Source organism: Diprion similis, chromosome 4, assembly GCF_021155765.1.
Source record: "Diprion similis isolate iyDipSimi1 chromosome 4, iyDipSimi1.1, whole genome shotgun sequence".
Lineage (NCBI taxonomy): Eukaryota > Metazoa > Arthropoda > Insecta > Hymenoptera > Diprionidae > Diprion > Diprion similis.
Genome location: NC_060108.1, coordinates 18,295,004 through 18,305,666, shown reverse-complemented (window position 1 = coordinate 18,305,666; position 10,663 = coordinate 18,295,004). Strand labels below are relative to the sequence as shown.

Sequence of the window (10,663 nt, the reverse complement as noted above, 5' to 3'; positions counted from 1 at the left end):
ACATATATTCACGCGGCAATTGGAAAATCGTTGATGTTATGGGGTCTACCCGTCAAAAAGAAACGTTAAGATTATTGTTATTAATTTTAGCATTACTATTATTATTATTATTATTATTTTAACTGGTGCCTACCATTAATAACGTCAATATTATGAATGGACAAGTTAAATCGCCGAAGCTTCATTTCTGATACTAGAAGACGCGAAAAGAACGAATTATAGCCAAAGAATCCCTCTCGAGTTCTGTCGTGTATACACATATATACCATATTCTTCTACGTATAAGCCACCCCGCGTATAAGACGACCTCAAATTCCGAGACAGTATTCAAGGGTGTTTTTCTTAGTTTCCCGCACAGAAGACTGGTCCGCGTATGAGACGACGACGATTTTGGCGGCTGCTGTCGATAATAAGAAACCTCGGCTTATACCCGGAACAATACGATATATGTATATAATTATAATGTATCATGTGCGAATTTACGTGTTCTTTTCTGTACAAATACAATGATTAATAAAAAAAAAATCTTCAACTATCAACCAAAGTTGTACCGCGCGTGTACATTATACATATTGAATACAATATATCTATACGAATAAAATTTTTTACGTGTATATTGTGGGTGTGAAAACCTTTCTTCCATCTGTCGGAAAATATCAACCATTTAATGACTTACACAAATATAAATCAATGAAATAAGGAGAGTCAGATAGAATAACTCTTTCGCACACGAAAGTTCTTTGTCACCTCAAAACTTTGTATATTCATCACAATATGCCTATACTTGTCAGTGAATAGAATTAAACAATACGCACACCACCGATCAGGATCAAATGAGATTGTCATCCATAGGTGTGTAGTTCATCGGCCAAATGCCCCATCCACAACGGGTGTTACTTTTTGTTGGATTATTTTTCCATAACCACCTCTGCCACCGTCAAAGTCGGATCTGTATTCGTCCCTGACCTGGTAATTTGTTGAAAAATATCAATCATTATTGTGACTCTCATGATGTTTTAGGGTTTCAACTTGAATCTTAAAATCGATTCAAGCAATTCGATAAGCTTCTTGACCACCAGAATGAGTTAATGCCCTGGATTCAAGTTCCTCTATATCCGAATATGGAATAAGGTATCCTACCTGACCGCCTGTCTTTCCTCGTCCATACTGTCTGCCTTCGATGAACCCGGCATCCCAATCCGTACGTATAATTCTGTCGTCTAAGCGGGTCCCATTAACATATCGCATACAATTTTCCGCATCGGGTCTCAAATAGTACTCGACGAAGCAAAATCCACATGGAGTTTTTTTGTACTTATCCAGTCCCATAATAATTCGTCTAATGTCTCCGCACTTTGAAAAGAGTTCATATATCTGCTCCTCTGTTGTGTAAAACGAGAGATTACCAATGTACAGAGTCGTCGAGTTCCTCAATAGTCGGTCCTGTTCAACTCGGGATCCCTAAATGAGGAGTAACAATGTTTTTTGAGGAGTAACGACGAATAACGTCATTGAACAGGTTATGTTAGCGTAGAGTGATCAAGTACGAACCTTGAAGTGCTGATCACGATAGGAGCTGAGATCAACCGATGGTGAAATTGGACTGGTCGAGAGTGCCATCGCTTTCTATTCGTAGCGTGAATTTTATAATCAACTCTTGTAGTATCCAAATGTGTTTATTCGACCAGTAAAGTCAAATGCGCCGTCAAACTCCGACATACGTGCATTTACGGCGTTTACGCTGCGTTCCAAGTTCTGTGCGATAGGAACGCGGACCGCGGACCGCGAGCTGAGTGGAAAGCTGGAAAGAGACCGGGAAGAACCCGCCATATTTGAACCACACAACCCGAAATTCAACCTGAACACGGAACAAATCCAAATGGTAAATTATTAGTTTGATATGTAAAACGTGAGCGAAAAATTAAGGGCCAATAGAACGGAGGATGAGGGACGTCGTGCATAGTATTTTGGAAACAACGGTTGGCAATATTTTTGGTAAAGACATAACGTGTCGAGAGCCGGTCGATCGTTGCGACGACTACCAACCAGGAACTTTGGTCGAATTTGGCCGAACCGGCGTTAAAGTACGTATCTTTATCACGTCGTTATTATGACCTATTTCAGCGATATCTGTGAATAAGGACCGTCCATGAGTTCACCGTTATCCTCGATTGAAAAACTATGTCGATATTGAGGAAAAGATGAGATAATTCTTCAAGATGCAGGACGATGTATAACGGGTATGCAATGGTATAAGCGTACAACATGTGGCTAATAATTGACGGAAAAACACATGGACAAGGAGAACACCATGTAAAAGCAAAGGAATAACGAACAAGTTGAGAGTTGCTAAAAACAAGCTCAATTGTTTTTTTTCATCTTCACTTGCATGCGTGATTGACATTGCGAAGAGGGAAAATGTTTTTACCGTTAGTTATACACACATAGACTTAACAGCACCGAAAAACACCCGTTTTAAATTCTCGTTATCTTGCGTATTTGCATCTCACAACCGTTGGAATTGTGCATATACGAATTGCAGCGTGTTAAAGAAAATTTTTCCAACATCGCGCGGACATTAAATTTGAATAATCAGGTCCGCGTTCCGCCCGTTCCGCTCGTTCCGATCAAAAACTCTTCGCCGATTACGTCACGTGAATGTCTGCTGGTACAGCTGACTGACCAGTGACACTCTTGATAGGTTATCCGACCGTTCGGTATAAGTAGAAGGGAAAATAATCCATCGACCAACATGCACGGAATCAAGGTAAATATCGCGTCACGGATTAGAAAGGCATTAAATTTCAAACTTTTGTTTTAATTTTCAGTACTCTGATTTCGAATTCTATTTCCAATTCATATTTTTAACAATTTTTATTACTAAAGTTTTTCAAGAAATTCCTGATGCCTTGCGGGCTGTGTGCAGCGACACCGCTTGTCAAGCCGGCCCCTCCTCCGTCAAATTGTCCAACGCCTTGCGAACTAGACGAAAAGAAGCTGATTCGCCCCTCCGAGTTGCCGATATATACGCTTGGCTCACCTTCAAAAGTGGACCAATGGTAAAGCAAGTAATTGATCAACGCTCAGAATTGTTTTCAGTCAAGCCTACAATCGATGCTTGGATATCTGGCTCATCGTCCCTGAGAGCTAACGAACCCAGTAAGGCATCCTTTCGATCGCGTACCCATTTATCCCACACTTGAAAACGATGGTTCTACCATACATTTTGTGAATAATTTTAGCACAAGTATCGGCAGTATTTGACAAAATTTTTCCTAAGTTGCTTATGTTTTCGAGAGTTATGATGTTCTAAACCAGACATTTATTGTTTCAGCCCTACACCTGTCAATTGTGAGCCGTCGTACTTGGAACAGGGTTTTGGCACGATTAGGAAGTCCTTGTCTGGTGTTTTCACGCAGTATCAACATATTACCGAATCTATTACAGATAAAATAGATACGGGAGTGGCCCACAGTGAATGTAAGTCGATGTGCTTATTTGTATCACTGTAATCAGCTGAAATTCAAATTTGGAGCCGGATATAACTGCAATATTTCCTTAGCATCTGCTAGACTCGCAATCAAACGTTATTTGTTCATATTCCAGCTACTCCAATTTGTAAGAAAATAAATGACGAAGAAAAAATTTTCCATATGATACCCGTTGCGTCTGGTTAATAAGGACTTTTATAATGGATCCAGACAAAGTTCGACATGTACAATATAAAAAAATGTTGCTCAAAGATGCAAGGAGCATACCAGGTGCGACTCGTGATGAATTGGATCAAATAATTTTTCCTTCGATCTAATTCTTATGATGATTTTTTCCCCTATCATCTCAAATATTTCAAAATTTACATTCAGTAAACGAATTTATGTAGCTATAAGATGTTCGTTCAAAATTAAGGTAATTCTGGTTCAGAATTTCACTTTGCAATACACGATCATGGAAATATTTTTAAATACGATTTAGTTTGTAATATCTATTCTCGAATGATTTACTCGCAAGACAGTCTAGAATCGAATGTAATTTCGGTTTCAAAAATAAAAACCTCGGACTGTCTTGGTTATAAAATATTTCAAAATGCTGTACAAAATTAATACTTAATTTTTCAGCGAACTATCGTATTCTCTGTTGATTTTTACTACCAAGTTTAAAAAACGATTACACATGAACGGACACAATCGTGTAACAACACTCTCATCTTCATAATGTTTCATTTTTTCTACAGCCCTCTACGAGTACCTGAAGGAGGAAAGTAACGTTTTGCCACGACTGGGAGCAATCGGGATCGGAGCTCTTTCTGGTCTAATACTGAGCCTCCGAGGCGGAGCATTCAAGAAAACGTTGTACACAACCACCGGTGGTCTTCTCGTGGCCTCCTTCTGTTACCCAAAACAAGCCGCAGAAGGTGTCGATCTTGCCAAACATTACGTGAACATAGGTTACAACTTTGCTTACGGAAGTAAGTATATACTGGCATACAGTGTAAGAGTTTTCCGAACATCTTTGACAATTCCTATCCCCTTTACTTACTCAATAAACTAGATACGGAAGATCCGCAGGATGAGGGGCCACAAAGTTGCAACGATATTAGTGCACAGAAAAACTTGCAAAAGTAAAGGGCAGCATTAGCGACAGAATGACACCACCATGTCCCTATCCTATCCCAAAATTCCAAATCCCTGGAGTCATGCATGAGCTGTATTGGAAATGTGAAAAAACACAGAAAAAAAACAAGAAAATTTTCAGTTAAACCGGGAGACGAGCAGTTGGAGATCCATTTTCCAGAACTTCCTAAGCTGAATATACCGACGTCGTTTAGCGGGCTCTTCGATCAAGTAATAGAGACGGGAGCCACGGCAGGAGAAACGATCGGCAACCTGGCCAGCAAGGCGTCAGAATACTTGTCGGAATCTAAAGATGTAAGTCGAAGCATCGATGTTCCTACAAATCTACCAATAACATGAATACAAACGCAATTGTATCGGTTTTTGCAGGCAAAATTGACCGAGGACAAGCCAAAGCAAAGTTAAAGCGAGAAACACGTTTACTGAATGTGATTCGAACGTGTGTGTGTGAGAAAGATAGACACACATTACGCTGTCCCTGACCACGGATCGTTGATAAAAAAATGTAAATTTGAATTCTAGTGAAGATGTAAAGAATTGATAAGCATACGTATACATAAATGTGAGTTGCTCGCATTTGTTCTTCCCTTTGCCGTCTACTATTATTCTTATTGTTCTCTTCTTCTTGTTCCGTTGGTTTTCATTCCTCGGTTAGTTATCGTTATCAGATTTCTGCTATCTGTTCGCTCGTGCGAATGAATAAACGCCGCGGACCAAAACAAACAAACAATTGACAGCGGGCAGATTTCAATTCGTGTTCCAAAGTCCCCCGTCAGATGGCGCCAGTCGTTTGTATTTTAACACACGCCGGGTAAGGTGGCATGTAACATACGTGCATACTATTGTATACGTATACAAGGTGCGGGAACGATCGATGATGCGAGAATCGCGGGTATATATTATTGTTCGCCGACTGTTATTTTTCCGAAAGTAAAGGATCGATTTTAATACGGAAAAGTAAAACAGCTGAGTTGTGAAAAGGTGCGCGTAATGTTATTCCTTGATACGTTACACGGCGACAGATTATAGAGGTGCTCGCGGCGCAAAAATCCAGGTTACCCTATATGACGTTGTCACATATTCTCCTCGTTCTTCTTTCATCTTCTTTTAACTCTCGACAACAGACCGTCGCCGCCGACGTCGATCCGAACGTGGCGAGAGTGACGGCACGCCGAGACAACAGAGCCGTAGAAGTTAGAACAAGACAGATGCACCGAGAATGTGCTCGTAGTTCGTGGTCCTTGCCTTTCGCGATATATTACATGTAATGCAGGACTGACCGAATGCCGCGGAGTAAACGTGCTGAATATTAGAGTTTGAATCAGACTTCAATCGAGGTCCCAGCGTGACTGCGTTTCGTCGTATTGCGGGCTGGTGGTTTTATTGCGGTTTATTAGTATTTTTTTTTCTTTTGTTTCTGTTTTATTATTATTTATTTTCCTCTCTTGTCAAGTTTTGTAAATCTGTGTGCATAATTGTCCGAGAAAACAAAATACGCCAGGCAAAGTGTAACGACCAGTTTAACACGCGGGTTTATTTTTTTTTTTGCGTACTGCTTACGCGTATTATACTTTCCGTGTATTTAAACTGAAAACCGATTCGTCCGAGGTTCGAGATTTATAACAGGACTGCAAATCCAGGATTTCGTCGACGAGAAACAAACGAAAGCCGAAAAATATAATAAAGAAATGTGAGTAAAAGCCACGAATTTATTCTACCCGAGGGCGGTTCACGTGTGGTCCAACCTTCTACTCCTACTCTGATAAAAGGTCAGCGGGATTCGCAAGTATTAGACAGCTTTTAATTTCGATTCGCGAAAATGTACTCTCGAACAATCTCTGACACGTATGTATGTACAGTTTTCTCGATAACCGAGGAACTATCAATCAATCTGCTCGTTCGTTATCGCGCTACTCAAGTTCCGGCGTATAACAACAGGGTAGGGAGAACAATTTATATTACATGACTTCTGCAAGGAAATTTAGGTTTCGAAAGAAATTCAGAAAATTGTAAAGACTGTTCGCTGGAAAGACTAGACGGTTGTACGTCTATGTTACACGTATACAAATTCGAAAGTAATGAAAGACTCCGATCGTCTGACTCGCTTATCGACGAAGTGTACATTTATTATTACTTACGCTTTCTATACGTAATCAAACTAAAATGCTTAGTCGATTATAGGTGGAATTATTTGCGGGACGAATAAACCGTTGATACCGATTCGACAGTCGATGATGTTTCGACTGTAAAAAAAAAAAAGTATAATTCATTCATATTTAGGTTGGAAAAAATTGATTTCTCGAAACGTGCGGTGCTACATTTACTCAACATTCTGCAGGAAACAAGGGACATATAAGGTTTTTTGGTAAAACATCAGCGAACACGACTATGTGCGGCTAAAATCTATTATATTCATAATAAAAAATATTTACAGTTGACACGGGTATTTTATTGTTAACCAAAAAACCTCGCCGTGTCGCTCTTTCCCGGCACTTTTGACCTTTGAGTAAAATTTTCTCTTTTTCTTCTCTGCGTTCTTATCAGATCGTAATGTAACTAAACGGACATCATCGGCAGAGCATCGATCGTTCACGAAATAGCTGCTTGAGCCCCGATACCGCACAAAGAATTTGTCATGGAGTGCAGGCATCGTCTAAATATCCGTAGACCGTGAAATTCCGCATCGCTATGAAAATATTCGGCGTGTAAAATCGCACCGGCGACTGCCCTAATCCCGTGATTCGTTGTCAGGGCTAAGAAGCGGCCTCGATCCTCGGCCGATGGAGGCTCAGAGGCCTGTAATCGGGGGTTCGAACCCTGCGCCGCCTAGTCGAAGAGAAGTCGGCGTGCGCCGTTCGCCGTTCGCCGTTCGCCGTTCGTCGATCCGGGGCGCGGGGTCGAGGGTTCGCGAACGTCGACGAGGACGACGGGCAGTGTTCCGAGGACAACACCTACGCGCGGGTCCCGAGCCCTGCCAAGGGCGCGATCCGACTGCTCACCTCGAGTGGAAGAGAGTGCTCGTGTGTGAATTCGCGTGGATCGCGATCAGATCGCACAGCTGCAGAGAGACACCTTGCGAAAAGTAATCAAGATCTCCCGGAGGAGGAAGATATTTACTACGTGATTTTAGTTTCGTCGCGTGCGCACGAAGAATTCGTCGTAATTGTACGTACGCAGCGTGAGTCGAAGCCACCCTCTCAACTGTAACATTCGAGAACCCAGCGGATTGATCGCCTTCCGCAGTTGTGCCGGAATCGCGGATTCGAAATGTCCGAGCTCGATCGAACGTGACCTTGGTAGTGAAGATCGATCATTTTCGCATTCTTGCTCGATAGCTATAGGCTTGCGGGGTTGGGCGAGGAGAGGAGAAAGGAGCGGGGGGGGGGGGGAGATAGACTGAAAACGTGTTGCTCGAGTTTTGGATCTGCAACGCAAGTAGAGATTGTAATAACGCCGTCGCGTGTCGGACGCCACTAGTCGTTTATGTATGTATGTATGTAGGTAGGTACGTTATGCGTCGCAGAATCGCACCGAATCCCCATGTATATGTATACATATATATGCGCTGCGAAGAGCCGATGTATAGGGGAAAGAGCGAGGCAAGGTCAATGTCGCCTCCGTTCTGACCGAGGCGACAGAAGCGACAGCTTACTGCGAACGTCGAAGATCGCGCATATGGTTCGGGCCTTCTGCATATTCCCACCCCTCAAAAGTCCGAGAGCAGATGTCTCACTTGTCACTGAATTATGACGCGGAAGCTGCAGCGGAAAAATTCATGAATATGCCTATATATATGCATGTATATTATACATGTTAATGTAACGGACCGTGTCAGCGTGTCCATGGAATTCGGTCCCTGCAAATTGAATTTGAACGTTGCACTTTACATGCAGGATTCGTGAATGATGCGTAAATTTTAACATTGGCGTAAAATCGTCTCTCCCATCCTGCACCATTTCTCTTCAGAAACTGTAATATATATATATATATATATATATATATATATACTCTAAATATGCCTAGAATAAGTGCGTAATACGAAGTGACATTAAGCACTTAACAATCAGAGAATCTAATTCCACACCCTGCAGAGCGAAAGGATAAAACTGGATCCTGTAACGCGGGGTGATAACAGGCCGGGCAAAGTGACGAATTTCCATCAGCTCTGGAATGAATAGGCATATACGCGTAGGCACACTTCGCACTAACCATACATATAGGTTCTATGTACTTACACATACCTATATAAGTATGTATACAGTAGTTACATACCTATCGGGTAAGCGGCAACTGGTATGATGACGAATTTCCTCGACGTAAAGAGAGGAGGTGCAGAGGCCGGGATCCGTTCTTCCCTCCACCTCCCCCCTCTGCCCCTCCTCCCTCCCACATTCGCGAGTAATTGGATGATGGGGCTCAATTGGCTTCTTATTTAATCAAACAATGTTACGCGAGAACTACGGTCCGCTACGGACTCTCTTATAGGTTCGGCCGATCGGGCGCGGTGACGACGGTTTAATGGATTCCTGATTGTCTTCGCGAAACCTACGGATTATGCAATCTTCGTTCTTATAACTCACTCTCGTTCCAATCTCCCTTGTAACTCTTTCGAACCTGATGTATTTCCGCGCTGCGTTACGTTACGTTACATTACGTTATATTCTGTTACGTACTCACTGCTATACGCAAACGGTGAAAGAAGATATGCAGACGAAATATATATAGGTACCTGTAATTAGGTAAAAAAGGAAGAAGATGCGTACATGTAAAGGGTAATCGTAAAGCATAAAGTTTCAAATCATTCAAATGTTAAGAAACGTTCAGCTTTACTTTACACTCGCCAACTCGTTCGTTACAATAATTTTACGCGTTGCGTGTACCTACCTAATATGTGTTTCCAATTTTTTCTGGCGATTCCAGAAGTTCGGCCGTAAGACTGTAATATGTGCCACGTGTGCCATCCTGTTTTGCTGCAAACGCTATGACCAAGCTGCAAATTGCGTAGAATGGTGTCTAAATACTATTCGAATGAATTGGCATACTGACAAAAATCACGGCTTGTTTTTCGCACAACTTGTACAAATTTCAGTTTCCGAAGCACTGAAACGCAGCAAATTAGGAAAAAAAGCAAGAAAAGATGCACATTTTTTGGGGACAATAGTTGTTGTTGACTTTTAACAATTCTCTGCTTTTCGAGTGATTTTTATTAGCAATCAGATACAATTTTTCATGTCACTGCAGGTTTTGCTCCAATTTTCGTTTCAAATGTAGCCGAGGTGGTGCAGGTGCACAGTTTTGCCCCTATTTACTCTACGTTTAACTAAATTCATGACCGGAATCTGGATCGACGATTGTTTGGTATTGTTCACTGAATCATCCTACTTTAAGCCTAATCATTTATACAATAGAAGAAAAATCGATATGTCAGATAGTATAATAGAGGACGAGATACGTCAAGTGACGACATGTATGTACGACGTATCGACAGGCGTGCTCGTCCGGATAGCTTGTCACGATACTGCACGCAGTAGTCGGACTTATCGCAACCGTATGATTTATACGAAGATAAAAGCAACCTAATCGATTTTGCATTAACAAAAAGGGTACAGCTTACTATATGCTATAACACGTAGAGAAGTGTAACCGACGATAGCGGGAGCAATTCAGATATTGTATGTACAACAATTAACGCTTCACAAATCGCAAGTACTTGAGTGTAACCCGATAATATTATCATTTCATTGTCCGGAGTTCTCACGTACAATCAGGAGAGTATTTTTTTTTTTTCACACAATATACCATGGTGTCCGGTAAAAAATCCTTAACAACTTCAAGGACATTTACAGATTATTCAAAGACATTCAAAATAGAATATGTCAACGACATAAGAAGAATTTATCGATAGTTTCCAGGATTTTTTAAGGACAAGCAAAATTTAAGGACATTTCCAGGACCACTGGACACCATGATGCGCAAATTCCCAACAAGAGTAAAATTCACATCTAAAAATTTTTTTAAGAAAAAAAAAAAAA

The 10,663-nt window shown here is 41.3% G+C and overlaps 2 protein-coding genes across 3 annotated transcripts; one reads left to right on the top strand and one right to left on the bottom strand.

Moving 5' to 3' along the window:
* Positions 1-263: 263 nt before the first annotated feature.
* Positions 264-1,769, bottom strand: LOC124405084 (nuclear cap-binding protein subunit 2). 2 transcript variants are annotated; one of them, XM_046879684.1, is made up of 4 exons: positions 1,552-1,769; positions 1,141-1,461; positions 816-966; positions 264-400 (listed from the first exon to the last, which is right to left on the bottom strand). In XM_046879684.1, exons 1-3 carry the CDS (start codon positions 1,618-1,620, stop codon positions 862-864), a joined length of 495 nt encoding a protein of 164 aa, XP_046735640.1. In that variant the 5' UTR covers positions 1,621-1,769; the 3' UTR covers positions 264-400; positions 816-861. The 2 variants fall into 2 exon arrangements, with proteins under 2 accessions (XP_046735640.1, XP_046735639.1); XM_046879683.1 differs by lacking the exon at positions 264-400 and having other exon boundaries at positions 737-966.
* An 842-nt stretch (positions 1,770-2,611) lies between these two features.
* LOC124405082 (MICOS complex subunit MIC27) lies at positions 2,612-5,142 on the top strand. The gene is made up of 6 exons (XM_046879679.1): positions 2,612-2,767; positions 2,887-3,059; positions 3,335-3,480; positions 4,232-4,465; positions 4,753-4,925; positions 5,001-5,142. The coding sequence occupies exons 1-6, from the start codon at positions 2,753-2,755 to the stop codon at positions 5,034-5,036; spliced, it is 777 nt and encodes a 258-aa protein (XP_046735635.1). The 5' UTR covers positions 2,612-2,752; the 3' UTR covers positions 5,037-5,142.
* The last annotated feature ends 5,521 nt before the right edge of the window (positions 5,143-10,663 follow it).

Bases quoted from the DNA above. Each gene is read 5' to 3' on its own strand.
- LOC124405082 (XM_046879679.1), top strand. The intron at 3,060-3,334 runs GTAAAGCAAGTA...TTATTGTTTCAG, and splicing joins CCTTCAAAAGTGGACCAATG to CCCTACACCTGTCAATTGTG. The intron at 4,926-5,000 runs GTAAGTCGAAGC...CGGTTTTTGCAG, and splicing joins ACTTGTCGGAATCTAAAGAT to GCAAAATTGACCGAGGACAA.
- LOC124405084 (XM_046879684.1), bottom strand. From the start codon at position 1,620: ATGGCACTCTCGACCAGTCCAATTTCACCATCGGTTGATCTCAGCTCC. The intron at 1,462-1,551 runs GTTCGTACTTGA...CTCCTCATTTAG, and splicing joins ATCGTGATCAGCACTTCAAG to GGATCCCGAGTTGAACAGGA. The intron at 967-1,140 runs GTAGGATACCTT...ACAAATTACCAG, and splicing joins GAGGAAAGACAGGCGGTCAG to GTCAGGGACGAATACAGATC.